Source organism: Saccoglossus kowalevskii, chromosome 15, assembly GCF_978046115.1.
Source record: "Saccoglossus kowalevskii chromosome 15, keSacKowa6.1, whole genome shotgun sequence".
Taxonomy (NCBI): Eukaryota; Metazoa; Hemichordata; class Enteropneusta; family Harrimaniidae; genus Saccoglossus; species Saccoglossus kowalevskii.
The window spans coordinates 17,417,719-17,445,476 of record NC_140655.1 but is presented as its reverse complement, the minus strand read 5'-3'; the positions used below and the strand labels follow the sequence as shown (position 1 = coordinate 17,445,476).

Genomic DNA, 27,758 nt, shown 5'->3' with positions numbered 1-27,758 from the left:
TTACTTTATAGTAATATTATTGGCCTACAATGTCTTCGTCGGGGCCGTTTACCGGCTGTTGACGTGTTGACCAACATACCCAGCCTTATATAATACTTATTCAAATAATAAGTTGCAGATCTGGGTTTCTGAGATCACAGTCACCCTAGTAGAGTGACTGTTCTGAGATTGAACACGAAGCAGACTTGAATGTCATTTTCAGTTCATTTTGTTATCGCCGGCAGGGTAAATTATAGTTTTGAACGTCGTGGGATTATTGCCACACCAGATGAATCCCGACATACACGATCTGTCAATCACGCAACGATGGAATGGACAAAATAACTACCGCAACAATAACAAATAAAACAAGAGAAAAAAACACGGAAACACAAGAAACGACAAGTGAAAGCAAGAGCTACAGAACGGCAACCATGTACATTGGTTTCTGGCTTCATCAACTGTTATTACATAGATCGTCTCGTTATAAAAATAAATAATCGATTCAGCCTCAAATGGCGTGCACTCGTATTTGTACTCTCGCGACAACAAAATTGTGTTAACTCACCTATACCTAATCCAGAACAGTGGTTTACATACACAACACGAACACGTTTTACCAATCTTCAAAATGGAACTCGCCGATTGGTCGAACTGTATAGGTTAGGGGTCAGGGGTGAAAGTGCAACAAATGAAAATTCAAACGCAAATGCAAGTCAAAATCTCAATGCAGGTCAAAATCTCAATGCAAGTGCATGTGAAAGTTAAAATACAAATGCAATTCAAAATGCAAATGAACTTTTTCAAAATGCAAATACAAGTAAAAATCTTAATGCAGATGAATTTTTAAATGCAAATACAAGTCAAAATCCCAATGCAAATGAACTTTTAAATGCAAATACAAGTCAAAATCCCAATGCAAATGAACTTTTAAATGCAAATACAAGTCAAAATCTAAATGTAAATTAAGTTTTAAATGCAAATACAAGTCAAAATCCTAATGCAAGTAAAATGTTAAATGCAAATGAACTTTTAAATGCAAATACAAGTCAAAATCTAAATGTAAATTAAGTTTTAAATGCAAATACAAGTCAAAATCTAAATGTAAATTAAGTTTAAATGCAAATACAAGTCAAAATCTAATGCAAGTAAAATGTTAAATGCAAATAAACTTTTAAATGCAAATACAAGTCAAAATCCCAATGCAAATGAACTTTTAAATGCAAATACAAGTTAAAATTTTAATTTAAGTCAAAATCTCATGAAAATGGTAATTGAAATCAAATTTTAAATGCAAAAACAAATAATTGTATGGTAAATGAAAAGGTTTAGTCGTGACCCTCCTCGGTTGCCGTAACTAGGTTATTTCAACCACGCTACACTGAGTACGCAGTTAACGTTGTGATTTTCAAGTTTCTAAATTTCTTGTAATGGGTTAACGTTAATAATGAAAAATGGACAGAGTTAACAAATGGGCCGTCTTTTTGTGGAGTTTATATTGATTAGAAACTCAACAATCTTACCAAAATGTGTGTTGGGGTATTTTCTGGCGTCGTTGAAAAATAAGACAGAAAAAAAAAAAAAACATCAAAGAATTAAACCGACAACCCCTTTCAAGCAACACTCAAATAAAGTGACCTTTCTCAGTTTCTCATGGTTGTGTCACTGACATATATATTTACATTTAAAGAGAATATCTACCATTCGCAAAACGTTCGACAGTTAATTTGTCGTTTTATAACGGTTGGCATATACGGTGCTGGTTAAGTTGTTGTCATTCAAACAGAATTAACCTAACAAGTTTGGATTGTGAAACCTTTTCACTCGCTACTGATGGTGAGGTATAACTCGTTGTTCGTCGTAAACTTTCATGTGTGAACTATTATCTGGTAGAAGGGGAGACTCGAATTCGAACGCACAATCAACAAGATAAATTTGGCGGACAATTTAAATTACGGAAACAAAAATTAGCACACATGTCTTCAAGTTCGAAGCAGAACAAAAACAAAGCGCGTTATGTAACATGTCACAGCTCAAACCGAAACAATCGACAGTCCACTTCTAATGAATTACAGTAATAAATCGATTGTCATAAAGACTCAATGATCAAAGGATCATTTGTTTGTTTCAGTGTCAAGTTATGTTTGTCTCAGTACGCCACGAATCCGCCATTTTCGTTCACCCTCGTTCGCAGAGTATCGTGTTTTAATCACTAAATCAGTCTTCGATGTATATATCCCACTACGGCGCGAGGAATAAATGTTAGATTGAAGGTATGCGTGGAATCAATGTATAATCGCTTGTACAAATTTAGGCATGCATGAGCCCAATCTGATTAAAATCTGATGTAGTGTACGGGCTATAATTATTTTGGCTATAAACTTATTTTAATTTTATTTTTTATTACTTTTGTTATTAATGACTTTTTATTTTACTTTGATTTGGATTTTGTGATTTTTTAAAATTCCGCCCTACATACATCTGATCCGACGCCTATGTAAGTCCCGTTCAAATCTCGCGTAAGTAACAGCATTCACAGCCCCCCTTTCATACAGGCTGTATACTTTTCAGTATAGCGATACTCTACGGGCAATCTTTCTGTACATTATATTTTGCCCACTTGAATAAACCATTAATAGAAAATTGCTAGTATATTTTCATTTACAAAAGAAATTCCACAGCATTTTACAAGTTTTGTCATTACATTGAATATTTTTTTTCACTTCCAACAAATGTGTACACTTCCTGTTGCCGTGACATCTTCGCCAGCCAAGGTTCGTTTATTCAGTCATCGCTTCAATTTTACATCAAACACTGAGCATAATTATCTAGAATGGAAGCAAAAAAATAAGTAAACCGTAATTATTAGAACACTGTAAACAGCTATAGTAAACAATGCAAACTGATTTTAAATTGTATAAAAAGACACCGGTGTTCGGTCGAACCGGTGGAAACAAAATCGTCACTCCTAGAATAACTACGCAAAAAAACGATCTAAACTCGAACCATTCGAGCCACAATATAAACATAAAAAAAATGACTTTCGTTGCATTTGACAGTGATAAACTTACCGAAAAGCCGTGTTTTTCTCGGTCGCTAACGTCCCGGGGGGGGGCTACTTGCATAGAAGTGCAATACGGGTATGTGCCGCCCGACTAGGGTGTCATTTCACGTTATTTTGTTTAGAAGTGGGTGGTCATTTATCAATGGCTTGGTTTAGAAGTGTGTAGCATTTATTCAATTTTCACAGGTCCTTATATTCAAGGCCAAGTACCGGAAAAGGCTGAATAAATTGCATCGGCCGGATGCGCTCACTGATTGCGAAAGTTTTTTTCGCTAAAAGCACTTTTGTTTAGAAGTGGGTATATAAATAGAAAAAAAATGGTTTAGAAGTGAGTATGGTTTACGAGAGGTGGGCTTCACACCCTTACCCATTTAATGTGGAAGTAGCTTCCCCCGGGCCCCGGGGCTAACGTCACGGTCGGTATAATCCGCCATTTTATTTGAGTGTGTTTGCCACCTGACTCTGCCCGGTGACGTCATCATGTGCGCTATAGAAGGAGGTCTGTGATTCGTTGACTAAAATCGTCGATAGTGGGTCTCGTTGAAATCTCGTTACATAGGCATCGGATCAGAGTATGTGGGGCGGAATTAAAAAAAATCACAAAATCAAAGTAAAATAATAAAATAAAAAGGCATTAATAACAAAAGTAATAAAAAAATAAAATTAAAATAAGTTTATAGCCAAAATAATTAAAGCCTGTACACTACATCAGATTTTAATCAGATTGGCATGAGCCATATGTAATATTCGCGCCGTGAAACGTCTCCCAACAAGCCTTCATTTTACGTATGCATGTGAATCTAATTGCCGCCCCCATGCCGTGTTTTATGCTAAGGATGTGTAGTCCGACAATGCCAATGGAATCCATACAGACCGTGATAGTACAATGAGAGATGGTGGAATCGAGAAGTGAGCAGTCGACAGCGATATCTAGATACATTAATAGACGAGCAAAGAGAAAAATGATTTGGCGTGACATTAGAATTATTTCAAATAGACAGATTATAACAAGTTACAATGAAAGTAGCTAACCTTCGAGAATAATGGGGTACTTGTGTGCGATTGTTTCGCTAAGCCGGTGACGTTTTTGCTACACTAAACACAGCTTCAATCGCGGCACTGTTCTCACAAATATGTGTCCCAAATTCAGTGAACAATGAAACTGGTTCCCTCTTATAGAAACTTCAAGTTCTCCAAGTTAATTATTAAGCTGTAATCTTTATCGGCGTATCGATATCATGGGAATTGCTTTTAATTATACTATACTTTCAATTGCCGTCGACCTCAGTGTCACATTCCGTTGCTAAGGAAACTACAACTACGTACCAGCCGCGTTCAATTGATTGAATTAATAGCTAATTGATGGCAGCGTAAACATTGTTGGTGGTTCATCAGTTACCATATTTCAGTCAGAACTTGAAAATAAAAATATGAATAAACAATTGTCACCAACACAAATAATATAATACCACATTATTTTCCGTCCATGTCGTTTCATATGTGTAGTTTCTTTTTGCGTACAGTTTCTATAAAATTGGGAAATTCTTCTTGAAAACGTTCCATCCTTGCTTATTAAACCTGACAATCTATTTTCTTATTAAGTGATTTTAAAAATTTTGCTGTTTTGATTATTATTGCATTTTCTGCTGGTGAAGTAAAATATCCATGGTCATAATAATTCCATATTGCTAGAAAACACTGTTTAAGTAAAAAGTACAACTTTTCTCGCTGGTATTTATTGTTCGAGAGTCAACACTGGTTTTAAACTTATATATAGTTCTTTATATTTTTCGGGTTTTGAGATAAAAAATATTGTTGCCCATTCAATTTGAATGTAGTGTTCGTGTTCACCCTGTTTTTCGCAATCTAGTAATTAGACTAGCAACTTAAAAAAACACATCGGATTAGAATTTAATATTCACATATATTTGTATACCAATCCGTCTAAAATTATCTGCTAAATAAGCTAGTAAAGGAATTGACTAGAAAAAGCAACATATCACATGCTCACACCAAGATTGGCTTTTTTCGTCCAAGTCACCGTTCCATTGTTCGAAATAGCTTACACTCACCGTGACCACACACAACAACGATGAAGCTGAAGACACTCGTCATATCGCACTATATACGAATTACATCTCACTCTAAAGTTTTAGTGCCGCTTGGTTTGAATGGTAGTTGCTTTGAATGTTGTCAAAATCATCATAAATCTTGTACAACATATCCTAGAGTGATTACAATAATGAAAAATATTTTGTGATTATACATCACGACTGTATTTATACCAAATGTGGGCTAGCTAAATTTCTCCGATATTTCAGGATTCATGGCCAAACAAACAAACAAACAAACAAACAAACAAACAAACAAACAAACAAACAAACAAACAAGCAGACAAACAAACAAACAAACAAACAAACAAACAAACAAACAAACAAACAAACGAACAGCGCAGTGCACAGGTGTGTGGCATATTACAGTGTGGTAATGCAAACTTAACCGGCCAAGTTTCGGCGAAAACCGGCACTATCACAACCAATGAAAGCCATTCGACTTTAGTTATCTATCTTAAGCCGTGGAAAATTATGTCATACTTAGACTTGCATACAGTCTCAATTTGCAGTAACCCGGGAGCAACAATTTGCGGCAACCCGATTTTCGCGGTAACTTGGATTTCGCCATTTACACTCCCACATTTTATTTTATTGAGAAAACAACAACAATTTTAGCTGGAATTAATTAAACTTTTTTGGTATTTTGTATGGAATTTATTTTCACTGATTTTTGGCGAGTTAAATGTAAAATATAGGGAAACGGTATATTCGCTGGATTTTAATTTTACTGAATCATTCTTTCAGCGAAAATTAGTATTCTACAGTTACTGTAGTATGTAGTATATTTACCATATGTTATGTCATGTCTTGATACCTCGTTACCCGCGATCTTGCTGTAATGTGTGTTAGTGAATGTTTTCGTCTCTTCCTTGCCTTACTAACCGTGTAATCGTGTTGATTAGTGACGAAGGCTTCGTTTAGCACTGAACTATTGCAGGGTCTAGAACTCCTAGCGTGTCTGAATTTCTTATTGTATCGACCTGAAATAAAGAGTGTCCCTTGCTGGGGCCCGAGAGTGGATAATCTCTATAAATATTAATTTAATAAACCAGTGTATGTCCGTTAATCAATATGCATCTGTGACAATACATGAACGTACCAAAAATATTGGAGAAGCAGAATGATGCCAAGTCTAGACTGTAATTACAGTAATTTATCGAAATGATGAAATGGTGTAATGGATGAGAGCAAATTATTAAAATAAATATTATAATATTTGGCCTACTTTTAATTTGAAAATAAACTATATTTGAATAGTACGATTTCCTTGGTTGCTACTTAATTCCTTGTTTATCATTTCGAATACGAACATTTTATGATTTCTACTAGTACATACAATATAAATACAGGATTTTGTTGCAGAAATTTTAGTATTTCGAATTGCGCATGTCCATTTTAGCGCAGTTTTACTACACAATATATTGGTCGTTTAGACAGCGCATGGTACCGTTACGTGGAGCATGTCTACCTGCAATAGCGAGGCACATTTGAACCCTTATGTCATGTAAATTGTAATTAGCGCCACAAACCAGTCACCACACAAATAGAAAAAGACACGCCCTAGATCCAGTATATTAAAATAGAGATTATAATCTTTCGTTCTATTTCATTTAAAAAAAGGAGAACAACAACAACAAGATTTCACTGGCTTCTACAAAGATAAAATAGGTTATAATAAAATGCTGACAATATTCGATGGTACATTGATTAAAAGATATGGTGATTACAATAAAAAAATAAACATTCTGTAGTGTGAATTATATAACTAGTCCAGAATAGATGTTATTCACTGCCCACTTCCACAATGTATTGGGAGTAAGTTGCTCAAATGAGTGTTTTTTTTTAAAAAAATGTTCCCACATTAGCATAAATTTGGCAGACTAAGCGCGATTAAAAATAAAACAACAGCAACATGTTGATATTTCTATGGTCGATACTATGACAAAGTAGGTACATTGGTTGCAAGAGATGACGGTAATTGTGGTAATAATAGATGCGTTATGTCCCTAATGAGATGAAAATATCGCTTTGCGAATTAAATAATAGAAATATTCAAATCGTATTCATTACACTGTATTATTACATATATTATTGCACTGGGTATTTTCACCCTAACATATTAGGAAACGTTTCAAATATGGAACGATTACGGGCGTAAGTGTCCTCTAATAATAGAAACATGGCTTCCCCAAGGGTTTGACCGGACTCTATACAAAGCAGTTCCTAAGTCTGTTCTACACGTTTTGAACTTCGGCATTCTCATGATGTATTCCTGGAAGGAAAATATGTATGATAATAAGGTTATTACGAGGATAGTGCAAAGTATGCACTCAGACAACACGCGGTCGCATCGGCCTCCGTTGTGTATCGAAATTTGTGACTTTCAAGATTAGAAATGCCGTTGTCTCTCTGGTAATAATACTTGAATATTGGTATCATTAGACAAAGTCGTGGTTTTATTTTTTTTATTTTACCATTCATCTTCCGACCTGCCTAAAATTGATTCCAATTTACGACTTTACTCGGCATTTGTGCAATTTCATTCATTAAAATCATTATTCATCATAATCTGCATACAGCAACAAATTTGAATTGCCATACAAACATGATTTTGATTGGATAGGACGAAAAATAATATCTCTTTATCGTTCTAAGGCAACTGGTAATGAACACAAGAAAAATGTAATGTTTCCCTAATTTGTACGTTTTCTGTTAAACTCCAAAATCTATTCTGGTTTCAACAAACACTGGGATTTCCAGCTTAAATTGTGTTCGGTGTGTGAACATTCTTATAATTCTATTGGTCATTTTGAAAATATCGTGGAGAAATCAAATCCTTCCCTGAATTCAGTACTCATGCAACTAACAGTTCTGATGAAAATATTTATTTGAAATACTTATCACAAGTTCCACCCAATGACCTAATTAAACTATATGAAAGGAACTAAATTGTTTGGATATTTTTTTTATAAGAACTATTTTAAGGCCTACGTTCGTGTGCGCTTTTGAGCAATATTGTAATAATGAACTTATTAGGAATCTTCGAACTTATTCTGATTTTTGAATACATTTTATTCTCTTGCACAGAACACAGCAGTGGATCAAAACAAACAAATAATAATTAGCATACTACTATAGTACTGTACCAGTGCATGTTCAGGAGAAGCACGGTCAACATATCGATATTTCAAAGTATCCTTTAAAATTACGTCAAGGAGTTAATCCAGTTGACCACTCGCTGCAAAATCGCCAATGATAGAACAGCACAGAGATGGAATATCATGAATATACAATGCGATGAGTGGATATGACGGATACTAATTAATGAGACACGAGTCAATCGCTGCGCAGGGTTTCTCGTCTCATGATGAGAGCTGGCCAAACATAAGTCTAAAAAAAAAAAAAAAAACGTTTTTGTCTTAATCATTCTTGAAAAAAAAACTTTCTAATTCATGCCTGGGATTGAACCACAAAACGGCGGCCGGTCCATACACTGGGTGAGTAGAATACAGACTTAGTTGACCGCCTGAAACTACTGGCCAAGATTTATTAATGATTATTCCTGTTGTAAAAAGTAAATTTAGCTGGCTGGTGTGTATCTCATGAATGCATCATATTCTCCTATACCCAGAGTCCCAATTGGAAAATCAGACGAACCGGAAATAGATTATCTGAAGCAGGGCAAATAGCAGTGACTCTAATATAAAACTATTACAAATTTAGGAATGAACGAAGTACGTGTAATTGACCTGTACAATACCAAACCAGTTTTATGGTCATTAAATTCTTTTACACTTTACTGAACCAATTTTGGTCAAGTACTGATCTTATAACCATTCCTAGACAAAACTGCAAATGAGTGATGACTTAAATGCTCATCCTACTTTTGTGAACTGTCTTTATTTTCTACCGAGTGTAAGCTCTTCAGAAACAAAATTCTCTGAAACTCTATCTCTATATCCAAATAATACAAAATGCTGATTATTCAATATTTTGACACACGTTCTATAGTATTGATGAGTTGCGTACAGTTTATGTTGTTTTTTCAAATTTAGCTAGTTTTTTAAACTTGCTTGATATAATAGTATGTTGTTAATGTGATCAAACGTGAAAGAGTGTAAACAATATTAGAGCATTGAGTCGGTCTTGATGGTAGGTTGCACGCCAAACTGATATATGAAGATACTATACGTAAGTTTATCACAGATAGTTCCATCAATTACGTATAATCTAGTTTTTACTGTGCGAGATATCATTCAATTCAACTATATTGAAATAATATAACTATACAAACTTACCGGAAGGTCCATATGATAGTTTTCATATTGGCAACCTTACATGAATGGATATGCCTTTAAATTAAATAAAACACTTAATTAGTATGCAAATTAACGAATAACATGCGATATCAACCACAAATGCAATAACCTCTAATTATAATTAATGCATATCAATTAGCTAATTCGTATGCTAATTCAGTGTATTAATTCTACATCATAAAAATATAATTGCAATATCATAATAATTAGTAAATTAATTAATACATGCGACACTTTAATCCCATGTTTGGTGCATTTAATTGTTTTCAAGATTTGTAAACAGTATTTTTACATATACTGGATTGTATTGCTAGATAGATGTAATATCCTTCCACTACAAACAAATTTTGAAAAACTCAACCACGAATGTAATAACAATTACGATTTTAGTTTCGTAGTATTGATATATTAAATAAAATTGGTGTACACAAAGCAGAATTGGAGCAAGTTAGTTAGTGCACACTGTTACAGTAGCGTGTTTGTAATTATCTCGTATTTTGACAATGAATACCGTCTAAACAGCGCACATACAGTGGCACCTACAATGCTCTACCATTCACTACAAATAGAAGTGTAAGTAAGTTGTCAGAAATCGGATTACAGCAGAGTTACTTTATACACCTACAGCGATATTTAAACTATTGTTACACAACGCAACATTAACGTTGCTTACTCATTCGTGTCGACTGAAGGCTCTCAAATGTAACAAAGTAAGTGAGTCCCCAGCTTCTATCCAAACCTTTTCACCACCATCACGCGCAGATTTAGGGGGAGGCCTCCCCCTTCAGCCCGCAAAAAAAAGCCCTTATCGAATTTCTGTATCCGCCAGTGACCAGACTTACCCATCCAAGGTTTTCTGCACTTTTTTGCTGATATTCTTCAATATTTCTGGAAATAAACTCTATTTTGGAGCTAACAGACACAAATTGATTTTACTGTCAGTTTTTACTTACAAAAATTGGCTAATTTTGTCTCAATCATGTCAAACTATAAACGGAACTATTGGGAACTGGTGGTGAAAAAGTTAATTCACACAAGTCGTCACGCAGCGTGAGTTTCATGTTAACTAACAATGTATTTTACACACATTGTGTACGTCTTACACTGAACGCGACGATTGCAGCGCTTTATAATTTTCATTATCATTTTGTAAATATGTAAAGCACTACTTCCGGAACAAACTAAATTATAAAATGTATTAAATTGATGCTGTTTTAGATAAGAAATATGTCCTCACTCTTTGCTAGTAAGAGTACTAGAGAGTCGATTGTTTACAAATATAGCTAAATTTAGGAAACCTGCCTAAATTCATTAATTTCTGCTCCAATTACATTTAATTTCAAAAGTTTCCAGTTTGTAATTTTTCTATTATTTTTACTCGAGAGGTTTCCCCCATATTGCATTGCATATTGCATTGCATATTGCTCAGTAAGATGCTCAAAAATTATGTAAAATGTCTGAATGTGAATAAAATGCCACTTTTTTTCTTTAGAGGGGTCGTGTGGTTTCTTCGTAACCCCCTCTCATGACAACACCTGGCCCTGCAAGCTACATTTAGGGAGGGCCAGGTTTTATAGTTGGAGTATTAACGAAGTTCGAACGGGGACTTATAATTCCGTCTTCTCCGTCCGTGTGTCCGTCCGGAGTAATATTTCAGAATCCTTTGGACCGATTCCGTTCATTCTTTGTATGTGCCTAGTACTTTATGTGGGACATATGCACATGTAGTGGTTTAGCAATTCGATTCAAAATGGCCGACTGGTGCGTCCGTGCATCCGTCCGTCCGGAGTCATATTTCAGAATCCGTCGGACCGATTCCATTCATTCTTTGTATGTGTCTAGTATTTCATGTGGGGCATATGCACATGCAGTGGTTTAGCGATTCGATTCAAAATGGCCGACTGGCAGGAATCTTTTTTTTGAAAATGTCGTATTTTGGACATGCTTTGTCAGTTTTCATTCAAATGTGGTACATAGACTTTTTGGCCTTACTACTATATTTCCAAGATTTGTGTATCATTTTCATTCGTATTTGGCACATACATCATACATGTATGTTTGTTTAATAATCAGATCACACATTTAACGGGGACTGTGCCATTTTCAATGCACAATAAGTCTGTGTTTAAATGATTACAACTTTACCACCACCGTATAAGCACACTTTTAGAACGACAATTTAACTCTCGGACGCTTTTCTTTTTCATGAAATGCAACTGCGAATAGTAGATATCCCCTTCTGACTGTGAATATACATATCGGAGTAACGACCACGAGAAAGGTCACCCATCTGCGTATACATGAAATGGGTCGTCAGCTCCATTCAATGGTGTTTTTGTCAACGGCACCAACATCCCAGCATACTAGTTTGGTAAGATTAGTATGTTCCAAGTAAATATAATCGCAATAAAAAGGAAGACTTATCTATAATTCCGTCCAACTTTCATTAATAACGTTAACTCATTTTAAAAAGTTTGTATTGTAGAGTGGTTCGAATAATCTAGTATTCGACAATGAATATCGTCTAAACAACGCACATACAATGACAGCTGTCTTGATTTACATATTTTCAATGCTCTCCAATTCACCAAAAATAAAAGTGTATGTTGTATGTGATCGGATTGCAGCTGTGATACTACCTCATACACCCGCATATAATATTTGTAGTTGTTTTTAGTTGTTTGCTCGTGTGTATCGAGAGCGCACAAATGACTCCCCAAGATTCAAAATAAAGAGCGTTCACAGTAAAAATTAGACGTTATACTCAAAATGAAGAATCCATAGGGTATGAAGAAGATTGAAATGTGGACCATTAAACTTTTAACACAAACATACAGTCAACGTACTGTAGCGTAAAGTAGTAAATTAGAACGCCCTTGATTAAAGGATGAATTCTTTTCTTCTGCCATGTTATAAATATGGGGTGCGGCTTGTACGATCCAATCCAGTACACAACAAGTTGACAGTTTCAAATACAGAAAAAATCCTGTAAATAGAAAAAATATACATTTATAAAAAAATATTCGCATTTCTTAATTAAAACATCAAATATTAACAATCATTTTAAATATATAGCGTTCATGTAACACGAATGAATATTGAAGAATGCACAATAACTGAGCTAATAGAAATATCATAACTTCATTTTCCGGGTTTTCTTAAAAAATACTATGAATACATAACATCAAACTGCAAAGGGAACGAATTGTAAACGCTAATTGCATATGCAAATTGTCAATATTTTACATAAAACGCACTTCCCAACATTCCCATAGCGACTCTTCTAACGCAACTGAATACGTAACTAATATTGTAACCACTGCGTGCAATACAACCAACCAATGCCAATAAAATGTAGACAAGTGCTCATGTGAAGGCATAACATAGAACGAGCAATATATGACACTGTAATTACGCGACTTCAAACTATTCAAATATACTACATGCCAAGAAAAACAAAACACATTATGCACAATTCAAGAATACAGTAATTACTTAAAGCGTGCGGGAATTGAGTCCTGAGCGACGATAACAACACGAGCCAAAAACGCAAAGGCTCATGGATAGACGCTTGTTTGTAAACAATGACACGCTACGGCCATGTGACGCATGCGCAGGCGACGACTCCACCCCCCCCCCGCTTTAACGAATAACGTACGTAATAGTGAGAATGAACAACAGACATGTCACGTGGCAACCATGTGCTCGCACGTCGTTTTGCTAAATCATCAATTATGGAACACAAATGAAAGCTTACCAATTAAAGATTCACATTTATTGATTCGGGATGGGTTGCATTGAAGGAATTACAAGAACATTCACCAAAGGTTGAACACTACTGCTCAAATAAAATTGAAGTGACAATATGGCAATCAAATCACTACTGTCTGAGATGTTTGCAGTTACCATGAACAGTTTTTTATGGTTTCACTCATTTTCTACAACGCATTTCGGCTGTTTTGTTTTCTTGCATCATTTGTACGTTCATGACCTGCATCATGTAGACCTAAGACATTTTTTGAGAACAGTCGTGTATTTTAATGAATAAAGATGACGTCATTAATAATCTATAAATATTTATTTAAAGAACCAATGTATGTCCGTTAACTAAAATACATATGTAGAACGCATGCATATTATGATAAACATCAAAGACGTGTGTCAAAATGGTGAAAAAAGGAAACATCATCTTGGAATTATGTTTATTTTTTTTCAAAAGATTATAATTTTTTGCTCATTCTAATTTGCAAAAAAACACAATATTTTTGAATATTCCGATATCCTTGCTATCTGGTTTTATTGTAATGCACTTTCCTGATATCTGACTTGCTAGAAAAATGACATCACTTATTTGAACATAACAAATGATTCCATTACGAAAATTAAAAAAGAAAGGTATTTAATAATGTATAATTTTATACAAAAAGGTCAGACACATCCGGGCATTTCTTGTTTTGTACCATTTCGATTACCAACGTGTTCTGATTTCTACTGGTACATATAACAACAATACGGATATTTACGTGTAGAATTATATTCTGCGTTGCTGTGACGTCTAAGATTCAAACTGCGCATGTGCATTTGCATATTGTAAGTGTGCATTCACTTCACACTATTTCAACGTACAGGGATTATTTAGCGGCGTCACAAACTAGTCTTTCGTATCGGAGCCCAGCAGACAAATAAAGAAGGTGCATTCTCTAGATTCAGATTCACCTGTAAGTTTGCTATTTCATATAAATATTTGGAGCAAATATTCAAGCCTATTTTTGTACGTGTTTACACACCAGTTTTGAACCCACAGTCTGTGAAAAAGATGAGTGTGATATTTTTAGATACCATGAACTGTTGAACCATTTTCTGAAACGATTTTGTCCACGTAATTTGTAATGCAAGCTTTCTTGTATCATTTGTATAAACGCAAATCACATTATGTAGACTTGAGAACACGTAGTAGTTCACGCTTCACACAAACATCCTAGTGTATCTGAATATATTTTAGTCAATGTATGCAGTATAACCGTATATCAAACATACTGGTAACCGTATTCAGTTATTTTTTGACAAATGTTAACAGTAATTTTGTGCCGAGATTCTAGTTTGTCGTTTATATAATCTTTTTTCTTTGTTTGTAAAACAAACTTGTAATCACGTATATTTTGCCCTCTGCCATACAAAACTGACTAGTTTCTTATTTACGATGATTTGAATACACCGTTTATAAAATTCGCGCACGCTAGCGACAAGACGCATCTGCGACGTAAGCACGGGTCGCTTCTGCTGTAACCTGTTGTCGTGCGTCAAAACAAATACATTTTTAGAGCATTTTTATATTCTAAATTACAAAGATTTAACATCTAAATAGAGTTGTATTTAAGAGACATTGCTTATTATTATTAATAATAAACAATGTACGAAATTTTGACATATAGTCTTTATTCACAAGTTCAAGGCCAGAATATTCGAAAAATAAAAATACTTTACAGAATATTTAAATAAAATCACATATCTCGTTCCTAAGTTTCAATGCATGAAAGATGTATGCAGCCAGTGGTTGTAAATCGCCAGAATTTTGAGAAGTAACAAGATCTATAAATTTATCAAAAGATGGGGTTATATAAAATGTATTGGGTAAGTACGAAGTTCGCAATTCATGGTAATATGGGCAAACCAGGAAAAAGTGAAACTCATTTTCAATTTTATCTATGTCTGCGAATATCAAACATGTTCTAATTTACACAAAAACAATAGTTTCCGTATATATGCAACCAGGTAGGCTTCGCCCCCCCCCCCCGATTTGTCTATGTTATATAACATGTTGTACCATTTACGTGGGTATCTGTTACTTGGCATATTGATGATTTTAGCCCAATATTTGATGCATCGTTTTGCGGTGTAAAAGAAAACAGGGTATCTTCCACACTCGTCCAGTATACAATTGCCAGGTAATCGTGTGGAAACACCAAGGAAATATCTGCAAGCAAGGTATTGAATACGTTCCTGACACTTATATTTTTTAAACCACCGAACCATAGGTAAAAATAGGTAAAATCCTGGAATAAAAAAATTTAAAGAATGAATCATAATTTAAAGGACCAATTTTTCTAGTATTTTTTTTTATAATAGCCATAAATGCTTTTTTTAGCTTGTTGTGCTAAAGATTTCGTTGCAGGTATTCGCTGTAACGGACATGATAACAAAAATTCCCAAATATTTGTAATGTGAGACTACCCCCAGCTGTGTGTTTTTAAAATACCACTTTTCAGATTTGGATAGGCGACCCCCCGTGTTGAAAACGATTACTTTTGTATTGTCCAAGTTCACTGTCATTTTCCATTTATCACAATACCCCTCCAGCTAACGAATTAATCTTCGTAGGCCAATGACAGTGTCCGAAAACACCGCAATGTCGTCAGCAAAAAAATAAACAAAAGAGTTCAATGAGATCAGGGGAAAGTTCAATATTGACATTATAGAGCACGTTTTCGCTACTTGGTGGGAAATATAATATGCATGAATTACGCGAGTCGACACATTGTTTTTGCATTCAGAAAATATCCAACGTTTATTTGAAAATGAACGTGATATCTGTGTAGAGGGCGCATATCCTTATCACTGCATTTAGAACAGCCTGACATTGTCGCGTAAATTTAGTTGCCATGGCCACGCATGAGTAGTCGTCGTCGGAGGGCACAACATATGTACTAGATAAATGCTGCTTTAGTTCTCTTCTGCGTAGATTACATCATAATGGATCCCATTTATTTAGTTGTTGTTATCTGCTTGGTTATCGAATTCACCGACGTCAACGGCAGGACATCCGAAGATGTTGCTCTGGACATGGAGACACGAGACTTGGGTCTAGGTATTTATTTGATATAATATAATTCCCGATAAATAAAAAAAAAGAATATGTTGGTATTTGAGCTTAGAGTTGTGAGTTCAAACCTAAGCGATTGTGTTGCGCAGAGTGCCTTAACTTCGAATATGGTATTTTCTATTAATATTTGAAAGTGACAGACATTCTAGTCTCTAAAATTAGCTTAAACGTATTTAAATGGCGGGCTGACATTATCCATTTGATCCATATTGGTTGAATTTAGCCTAGAACATCAGAATTGGTGGTCGAAATAATTGGCCAGAAACTACACGTACACCCGCCTGCACACGTGACTACGGAAATCACCAGTATACAACATCTTCCCAAGTGTTAGCCCTGATGAACTAACATATGACCTTAAATATGACTGTACAGTTGAGGAACTCATTACAGATCAATAAAACAAGTTGATATACAATTTATCGCTGACAATCCCGAAGACTCACAGACACACTTCACTCGACGCATGCTCAGAGGTCGACATACAGCACAGTTCAACATTACATCGTTGAGGGCGCACGATTCAAAGATAACACAGTCACGGCTATAAACTATCAAGCAATATATGTTTAGCGCCTTGAAATTAGATCATAGAGTGTCACTACGATTTTTACATGACGCAAGGACAAATGGCTGCTAGATTTAAAATATATTATTTAATATTTCTTCACCATAACCACGAATTCTTAACGTAGAAACAAAAACTTAGTTTAAAATCCAAAATGTTTCTTTACAATATCATATACGGGCTTATCTATACAAGTAGTGCCAACATTTTAGACAAATTAAATAGACGAGCGCTCTCGCGAGAAAGCATTTGTATAACGTAATATGACGTAATTGAGTGGACGCCCTGTCGTTCAAATCCGACAATTTTGTTTGGTTAAGTGGCCGTTCGTCGTTTAGGATATGGTAAATCTCCCATTGACGGGCAGACAAATACAGATCAGAACAAATTTGACAATGTGAAGAATTTTCTGTCACCTATGTACGTGACAGAAGCGTGTGTCGATAGAGGGCGCAATAACCATAAATTAGCACGCGCTAACACTTGTGGAACAACAATAGAATATACTTTATGCTTCAAACAGCACAAGACAGTTGCTGATGGCAGTTTAAGTACAATAATATGTACTCTAGCTAAATGATATGATATGATATTGTATGTGTTCATTTCACCAAACAGCTCAGGTCATGACAGCGCGGATGGATACAACAGTCGAACCCTGTGTAGATTTCTACCAGTTTACATGTGGTAACTGGATTGAGTCACATGATATACCTGCAAGCCAATCCAGATTCGACATGTTTAAGCAGTTGAAGTTGAACGTCAGTAAAACGATAATGGGTAAATGTACTGCGTTTTTATCAGATACATGTACTGCTTTGTAATTGCTTGCTGTCACAAACGATCTGAATATTCGTACATTCATTTTTGCATGCATAATTTTAAATCGAATTGGTTCCCTAATTTCATGAATTAACTAGCTATATGTCTTGATGTTCGTTGACCTGATTAAACGAAAATGGTGAACAGTGTGAATTCATCTATTTGGAAATTTAACAACTACGTTCACACTTACGAAGTCATGCCCAACTTATAAGTCGTGTCCAATAGGCAGTTGATCAAACTTCAAATTAACGGCAATATAATTTTTTTTTGTTCAACGCTGTTCTACATTCAGTAACTCGAACTGTAATCACCATTCAACAGAACCTCGAACTTTAATTGACATTTAACCGAACAGAGTAACAGGCATCATATGTTTTGTTGTTACTTAAAGCGTGGTTCTGCAATCCCCGGGATTGCACCATGGGCGTGCGTCATTGGAAATGCAGTTTGCATGACCACCCAGTTGTTAACTTGGCCCATAGTAGTTATCATTTCAACTTGAGGTATTGATTCCGTGTGCTAACATCTTACGATACGCTATTATCTGTTTTGAAAAGACTAATTCAACCTACCTACTCAAGAAAGCCACTCAATCTATTGAATACAGTTTTCTGGATTTGTTTCGCGCGTGGTCGACAGTGAAACACTATCCATGTAAACTAATAGAGTTATAGTATTGCTATGATTTTACATTTGTTTCCAACAAATAACATTTCTGGAACACACGCCGTGAAACCTGTCCAACGACAAATTATGCAACTACTGCTATTATAGTTGTCTCTTCTGTTGAGCGTCCTCTCCCAGAATAAAATAATGCATGCACGTACGTCAATGAACTTGAACTTTTAGTTGTTTTATTGCCGTTCAGAGGCGGTGGCACGAAATTGTGCATGGGGCGGGTTTATCTGCTCACGATCCCTCGCGAAAAAGGCACGACCTTACTAGATGGGTCCGGGGCATGTTCTCTCTGAACAAATTTAAATCTAGACCCTCTGAAACACTATTTCCTGTATTTTGAGGGACAACTTTTGATGACACAAAGAGTTTCAGCTTCATGGGAGGAGCGACGCCCTCGAACATTTTTCAGGGGCGACCGCCCCTCTGTCCCCCCACCCGCCACTGCTGTTTAAATTACGGTTTCTATTATGGTACTTGTTCTACCAACAACGCAATAAAAAAATCAAAACAACACGACAATTTCGATTTCAACACGCCATTAGTTTTCGCACAATAAATGATCTCACAAAACGTTTAAAGACAAAACGCCCCACCAACAGACGACTTGTGAAATTCGAACAAACATCAAATCTAAATTAAAGTTTGAGTTACTACACACATGTGGACGTTAAATAACAAAAACATATGATACCCGTAACTCGAAGTATGATTGAATGTTGATTGAACATCGTGTTATTATCCGGGCATGGTTTAGACAAAATGGACAGTTTTTTTTTTAAAGAAATGAACATGGTCATATTTGTAAGTCCATGTTTGTAACTCTGTGTTCCTAACTCGAAAAATACACCATCTGCTTGTGTATATTACTTTAATTCTGGTTTGACGTACGAGAACGTCACACAGGTCAGTGAACTTTAAACCAACGTCCATGGCGGCCATTGTGGGATAAGTTAGGAAAGTAAAAAAACAATCTCTGCACTTTTTGAAATTACATAAATCATAGCTCCCATTATCTCAAGAACTTATTCCCTTATACAACTCCTTAATTCTACCACACATTACATATTGCCTCGAAATCTGGGGTAATAAATATGTTACTCTACTACAACCAATATATCTCTTACAGAAAAAATTGTACGCCTCATCATTTTCTCTGATTCGTAATCCCATGCTGCTCCTCTTTTTCAAAAACTAAGAATACTAGACATTTTTTCACTCTGCAAGTTACAAACCTGTTTATTTGAGACATATATTTAAAGCAATACTTCAATTGTAATTTTTTTTTCATTCTTTATTTGGAGATTTGTGTGATCAAAGTATGAAATTATATATACAAGGGTTACGGACTCGACTAGTTCTGATGAACTATATCTGTAATCCCCACCAAAAAAAGAAAGTTCTTTAAGTAGAAAATTGTTTATTTATTTATTTATTTATTTATTTATTTATTTATTTATTTATTTATTTATTTATTTATTTATTTATTTATTTATTTATTTATTTATTTATTTATTTATTTATTTATTACCTGTACAATTGCTACTTTAATCTTGTTTTATTTTTGGTGAATTAAATTTTATTAATTTACTAGGCTGTCTCTCTGAGATATACTAGCAATCAACGACCCAATTTATGTAGACGTAGTAAAACCATAATTACCAAATCAAGGAAAAAGAAGTGTAATATTACAGCTTACATATCTGCCAAATCTCAGGTTATTTCACATTTATTGAATAGCAGAATAATTCGAATTATCGGTAAATGTCCTAAAACTAACCGCGTGATTGCACCCCTTTACCTGCCGGCAATAGACAATAGAGGTCTAGCTATTGTGATAAAAACAATTGATCCAACTTTAACATTATGTGAAAAAGTGAACCTCAAATGCACATCTCTGTAAACTAACTTAACATTGTCTTAATTTCCAGATAGTGTAGAAAAAACAATCACAGATAACGATATAAAACCAATTGTGGACGCCAAAAATTACTATCAATCATGTATTGACCTTGGTAAGTTGTAACGATGTGTTTCATTGGATGCCGTAATAAATCATGTGATTCTGCTTTAATATTGGTCTTGATAGGGGACAACAATGCATGGCATTATATGCCACACTACCATCATATTTAGGATCACAGATCTTATTATTAACACCAGTGAAATATTAAAATGACGCCACTGTGACTTACATTAAATAGACGGAATAGACAACGTCGGTAAGGCTCCATTGACAAGATTGCTGGAGTCTCTTGGTGGATGGCCGGTGCTGGGCGACAACCCTGGTGGTAGATGGAATGCCTCCCACTATAAACTAGAATCTCTGTTGTCTCTGATGTTACGAGAAATTGGCAATAGCTTACTATTTTCTACCCATGTCAGTACCGAAACCATGCAGCCATCAAGGCGCGTAATTCAGGTAATTAACGAGTGTACATTCTAACGTAGGCTATAGGGTGTTTTTAACCAAAATACACTTAAAGTCGCACGCAAATTGGATCAACTTTAAACACATTTTATTAAATTGTGAATAATTGTAACAACGCTTTTGTTTTCAATTCATTGTCTAGTTCCGCCAGGCACATTTACCGAGTTTTCATTTGGACCAATCAAATACAATCACTGGAAATAAGGTAAATAATTAATTAGACAAAACTATGACAAAAACAAATACAGCGAACCAATACATTTTACGGCACACCAAGCCGTTATGGAAATGTTGTTATGGAAACCAACATCGACGCGTAAACAGAACTGTCGATTATATCTATCAGTGTGTGATCTCCGAATACAGATTATTTCCTGTTAGCTGATCTTGTATATCGAGCGTGCGTAATGTAGAGTAGGATTCGCAGGGATTATCTGCGAATTAGCTGATAACCTCGAACTGTCTCTTTCTACTTGCTATAAAAATCGACCCGTACTTTTGTTGACAAGAAACAGCAATTTGTTTTTTTTCGGTCTAATGTGTTCATGTTTTTTTGTAGTTTCTCAAAGCATATTTTGATTTTATGCACAATGTATCACTTACGATGGGAGCCGACGAAAATGAAGCTGACATGCAACTGCGAGAACTTATTGAATTTGAAATAGCGTTAGTTAACGTAAGTAATATACGTATTTAGTGATTGTGACGAGATATTAAAAAAGTCTGTCATATTCATATAAAATACAAGCACAATTTCGATTTCTCTAAAATATATTTTATTAGTTGTATGCATACTACGTTCAATATTTAACTCCCGACAAACAAAAAACCGTCTTCTTCATCTTTATGAATTTCAATGGAAGATGAATCGAACCAACCAACCAATCAACGAACATTCTATTGTCTATATTTTGAAATTTATATAAAAATATTTATAAAGATGAAGGAAAATGATTTGATGTGCCAAGTGTATATTACATTTTTGTCATTCTAGTTTACTACGCCCGACGAAGATTTACATGTCGTGAGAGGAATGACTTTACTTGAGCTTCAAGAAAAAATACCAGAGGTACTCCTCATTCATCTATCGTATTTACAAATGCCTGATATTTAGTGCACCCTCTGAACCTTATGGCGCACTGATGCATCATGGGTCAGCATGCGTACTCTGCTGAAATCACATCCGTACTATTGGTTGTGACAATATTATTAAATATCATGATACATATAGATGGACCATATTTTCCTTGTATATTATTTGTTCATGTCATCCTGAGAACACTTTGAAGGTTTTGATTCCCCGACACAAGTGAAGTGAATACAGTGTAAGCTAATCACCTATGTAATGATGCATCAATGTGCAAAACACCGTGATGCGTACTAACTTTATACTCATATATTTTTATATTTTAATGGAAATCTATTTCTCTGTGATCAATATTGTTGCGTCATCACATGATTACACACGCTCTACAATATTGCGACGTCAACAAGATTCACACGTTTCACAGTATTGTGACGTCATCATGATTCACACACTACAATGTTGTGAAGTCATCATGATTCACATACTCTACAACATTGCGACGTCATCATGATTCAGAAGCTCTACAATATTGTGACGTCATCATGATTCCCACGCTCTACAATATAGCGACGTCATCATGATTCACAAGTTCTACAATATTGTGGCGTCATCACGATTCACAAGCTCTACAATATTGTGAGGTCATCACGATTCCCATCCTCTACAATATTGTGCCGTCGTATGGTTCACACGCTCTTCGCTTCACAACATTGCGACGTCATTCGATTCCCATGCTCTGCAATATTGCGACGTTATTATATGAATTACACGCTTTACAGCATTGTGAAGTCATCACCGTTTACATAGTAGAAATAATGCGACGTCATATGATTTACAGGCTTTACAATATCGTGACGTCATATAATTCACATGCTCTTCAATATTGCGATGTCATCATGTTTTACACGTTTTAAAACATTGTGACGTCATCATATAATTTATACGATCTACAGTTGCAAAGTAAGCCTAATTTACACGCTTTACAACGGTGTGATATCATCATATTATCTATAAGTAATATACAATCCATGCTATGTATTATTTACAAGCTCGATAATATTGTGACGTCATATGATTCACACACTCTACTATAGTGTGACGTCATGTTATTTACAAGCAATGTACAAGCTATGCTATGAATTATTTACAAGCTCGATAATATTGTGACGTCATATGATTCACACACGCTACTATAGTGTGACGTCGTCATGTTATTTACAAGCAATGTACAAGCCATGCTATGAATTATTTACAAGCTCGATAATATTGACGACATATGATTTACGCACGCTAAAATAGTGTGACGTCATATGATTTACGCACGCTATAATAGTGTGCCGTCGTCATATAATTTACGCTCGCTATAATAGTGTGACGTCGTCATATGATTTACGCACGCTATAATAGTGTGACGTCGACGTCGTCATATAATTTACACACGCTACAATAGTGTGACGTCGTCATATGATTTACACACGCTATAATATTGTGACATCGTCAGATGATTTACACACGCTATAAGTGTGACGTCGTCATATGATTTACGCACGCTACAATAGTGTGACCTCGTCATATGTTTTACACGCGCTACAGTAGTGTGACGTCGTCATATGATTTACGCGTTTTACTATATTGTGACGTCGTCATATGATTTACGCGTTTTACTATATTGTGACGTCGTCATATGATTTACACGCGCTACAATAGTGTGACGTTGTCATATGATTTACGCACGCTACAATAGTGTGACGTCGTCATACGATTTACGCACGCTACAATAGTGTGACGTCGTCATATGATTTACGTGTTTTACTATATTGTGACGTCGTCATATGATTTGCGCGTTTTACTATAGTGTGACGTCGTCATATGATTTACGCGTTTTACTATATTGTGACGTCGTCATATGATTTACGCACGCTACAATAGTGTGGCGTCGTCATATGATTTACGCACGCTACAATAGTGTGGCGTCGTCATATGATTTACGCACGCTACAATAGTGTGGCGTCGTCATATGATTTACGCACGCTATAATAGTGTGGCGTCGTCATATGATTTACACACGCTACAATAGTGTGACGTCGTCATATGATTTACTCGTTTTACTATATTGTGACAATATACAATATTGCAACTTCACGATTCACACATAAATTCAGTCAATATTGTTACCATTGGATATTATCATCAATTTGGACTGATCACATAGGGAGAAAACAACTAGAAATGTTGACTGATACTTCAATATCACGAATTAGTATGAAAACACTGTTTGTAAAATTGTTCTAAAAATAACGATTCTTAAAAAAATATTTATACAAACCTTTATGATAATTATAAATAACGTACAACTCTTTTTAATTTATTCACTAAATGTATCAGTTTGATTGGAAAGAATACCTGAATGGCACCCAATTTGTTATAGTGAACGATACGGAAAAAGTGAATGTATACGACTTGCATTACCTGGAGAAAGCCATGCGATTTGCCCTAAACACTGATGCCAGGTAATTTAATGAAAAATATGAACACTATAAAGTGGTTGAGATTAGACAATTCTATAATTTTTTACCAACGTTTGCGAATACATAAATAGCGTTATATGGTCGTGACATCAAACATTTTGTGTTATTTTGTGTTAAAACGTTTATTACTATTAAATGTAGATGAGTGTCAAATTATTATCTATTAAGTGTAGATGAGTGTCAAGTTATTATATATTAAGTGTAGATGAGTGTCAAGTTATTATATATTAAGTGTAGATGAGTGTCAAGTTATTATCTATTAAGTGTAGATGAGTGTCAAGTTATTATATATTAAGTGTAGATGAGTGTCAAGTTATTATCTATTAAGTGTAGATGAGTGTCAAGTTATTATATATTAAGTGTAGATGAGTGTCAAGTTATTCTCTATTAAGTGTAGCTGAGTGTCAAGTTATTATATATTAAGTGTAGCTGAGTGTCAAGTTATTATCTATTAAGTGTAGCTGAGTGTCAAGTTATTATATATTAAGTGTAGCTGAGTGTCAAGTTATTCTCTATTAAGTGTAGATGAGTGTCAAGTTATTATCTATTAAGTGTAAATGAGTGTCAAGTTATTATATATTAAGTGTAGCTGAGTGTCAAGTTATTATATATTAAGTGTAGATGAGTGTCAAGTTATTATATATTAAGTGTAGCTGAGTGTCAAGTTATTATCTATTAAGTGTAGATGAGTGTCAAGTTATTATCTATTAAGTGTAGATGAGTGTCAAGTTATTATCTATTAAGTGTAGATGAGTGTCAAGTTATTATATATTAAGTGTAGATGAGTGTCAAGTTATTATATATTAAGTGTAGATGAGTGTCAAGTTATTATATATTAAGTGTAGATGAGTGTCAAGTTATTATCTATTAAGTGTAGATGAGTGTCAAGTTATTATATATTAAGTGTAGATGAGTGTCAAGTTATTATCTATTAAGTGTAGATGAGTGTCAAGTTATTATCTATTAAGTGTAGATGAGTGTCAAGTTATTATCTATTAAGTGTAGATGAGTGTCAACTTATTATATATTAAGTGTAGATGAGTGTCAAGTTATTATCTATTAAGTGTAGATGAGTGTCAAGTTATTATATATTAAGTGTAGATGAGTGTCAAGTTATTATCTATTAAGTGTAGATGAGTGTCAAGTTATTATCTATTAAGTGTAGATGAGTGTCAAGTTATTCTCTATTAAGTGTAGATGATTGTCAAGTTATTATATATATTACGTGTAGATGAGTGTCAAGCTATTATCTATTAAGTGTAGATGAGTGTCAAGTTATTATCTATTAAGTGTAGATGAGTGTCAACTTATTATATATTAAGTGTAGATGAGTGTCAAGTTATTATCTATTAAGTGTAGATGAGTGTCAAGTTATTATATATTAAGTGTAGATGAGTGTCAAGTTATTATCTATTAAGTGTAGATGAGTGTCAAGTTATTATCTATTAAGTGTAGAAGTGTGTCAAGTTATTATATTTATTAAGTGTAGATGAGTGTCAAGTTATTATATATATTAAGTGTAGATGAGTGTCAAGCTATTATCTATTAAGTGTAGATGAGTGTCAAGTTATTATCTATTAAGTGTAGATGAGTTTCAAGTTATTATATACTAAGTGTAGATGAGTGTCAAGTTATTATATATATATTAAGTGTAGATGAGTGTCAAGTTATTATCTATTAAGTGTAGATGAGTGTCAAGTTATTATATACTAAGTGTAGATGAGTGTCAAGTTATTATCTATTAAGTGTAGATGAGTGTCAAGTTATTATATATATTAAGTGTAGATGAGTGTCAAGTTATTATCTATTAAGTGTAGATGAGTTTCAAGTTATTATATACTAAGTGTAGATGAGTGTCAAGTTATTATATATATTAAGTGTAGATGAGTGTCAAGTTATTATATATATTAAGTGTAGATGAGTGTCAAGCTATTATCTATTAAGTGTAGATGAGTGTCAAGTTATTATCTATTAAGTGTAGATGAGTTTCAAGTTATTATATACTAAGTGTAGATGAGTGTCAAGTTATTATATATATTAAGTGTAGATGAGTGTCAAGTTATTATCTATTAAGTGTAGATGAGTGTCAAGTTATTATATACTAAGTGTAGATGAGTGTCAAGTTATTATCTATTAAGTGTAGATGAGTGTCAAGTTATTATCTATTAAGTGTAGATAATAACTTGACACTCATCTACACTTAATATATATAATAACTTGACACTCATCTACACTTAATAGATAATAACTTGACACTCATCTGCACTTAGTATATAATAACTTGACACTCATCTACACTTAATAGATAATAACTTGACACTCATCTACACTTAATATATATAATAACTTGACACTCATCTACACTTAGTATATAATAACTTGAAACTCATCTATTAAGTGTAGATGAGTTTCAAGTTATTATATACTAAGTGTAGATGAGTGTCAAGTTATTATATATATTAAGTGTAGATGAGTGTCAAGTTATTATCTATTAAGTGTAGATGTGTGTCAAGTTATTATATATATTAAGTGTAGATGAGTGTCAAGTTATTATATATATTAAGTGTAGATGAGTGTCAAGTTATTATCTGTTAAGTGTAGATGAGTGTCAAGTTATTATCTATTAAGTGTAGATGAGTGTCAAGTTATTATATATTAAGTGTAGATGAGTGTGAAGTTATTATCTATTAAGTGTAGATGAGTGTCAAGTTATTATATGTTAAGTATAGATAAGTGTCAAGTTATTATATTTATTAAGTGTAGATGAGTGCCAAGTTATTATCTATTAAGTGTAGATGGGTGTCAAGTTATTATAAATATTAGTGTAGATGAGTGTCAAGTTATTCTCTATTAAGTGTAGATGAGTGTCAAGTTATTATCTATTAAGTGTAGATGAGTGTCAAGTTATTATATATTAAGTGTAGATGAGTGTCAAGTTATTATCTATTAAGTGTAGATGAGTGTCAAATTATTATCTATTAAGTGTAGATGAGTGTCAAGTTATTATATTTATTAAGTATAGATGAGTGTCAAGTTATTATCTATTAAGTGTAGATGGGTGTCAAGTTATTATATATATTAAGTGTAGATGAGTGTCAAGTTATTATCTATTAAGTGTAGATAAGTGTCAAGTTATTATATATTAAGTGTAGATGAGTTTTAAAAGTTTGATTTTAGAAAAAATAAAGCACTGGTAAATATGCATTTCGATCATGCTAACAATTTAACACGAAGCTTAATTAACAGATTATTATGCTAATATGTATGCATTGAAGATACAATTCCGCG

At 34.2% G+C, this 27,758-nt stretch overlaps 1 protein-coding gene across 2 annotated transcripts in view; it reads left to right on the top strand.

The window, feature by feature from the left end:
• Positions 1-14,086: 14,086 nt before the first annotated feature.
• LOC144349976 (neprilysin-1-like) overlaps positions 14,087-27,758 on the top strand; it is a 45,944-nt gene continuing 32,272 nt past the window's right edge. Inside the window, exons 1-9 of one of the 2 annotated variants that reach the window (XM_085490517.1) lie at positions 14,087-14,194; positions 16,216-16,341; positions 17,543-17,704; positions 20,356-20,439; positions 20,629-20,846; positions 20,998-21,060; positions 21,415-21,531; positions 21,850-21,924; positions 24,328-24,452. In XM_085490517.1, the coding sequence (XP_085346643.1) occupies positions 16,227-16,341; positions 17,543-17,704; positions 20,356-20,439; positions 20,629-20,846; positions 20,998-21,060; positions 21,415-21,531; positions 21,850-21,924; positions 24,328-24,452 (959 nt within the window). In that variant the 5' untranslated portion in view covers positions 14,087-14,194; positions 16,216-16,226. Of the gene's footprint in view, positions 14,195-15,922; positions 16,342-17,542; positions 17,705-20,355; positions 20,440-20,628; positions 20,847-20,997; positions 21,061-21,414; positions 21,532-21,849; positions 21,925-24,327; positions 24,453-27,758 lie in introns of those variants that run through there. The other variant, XM_078008336.2, reaches the window with a different exon arrangement.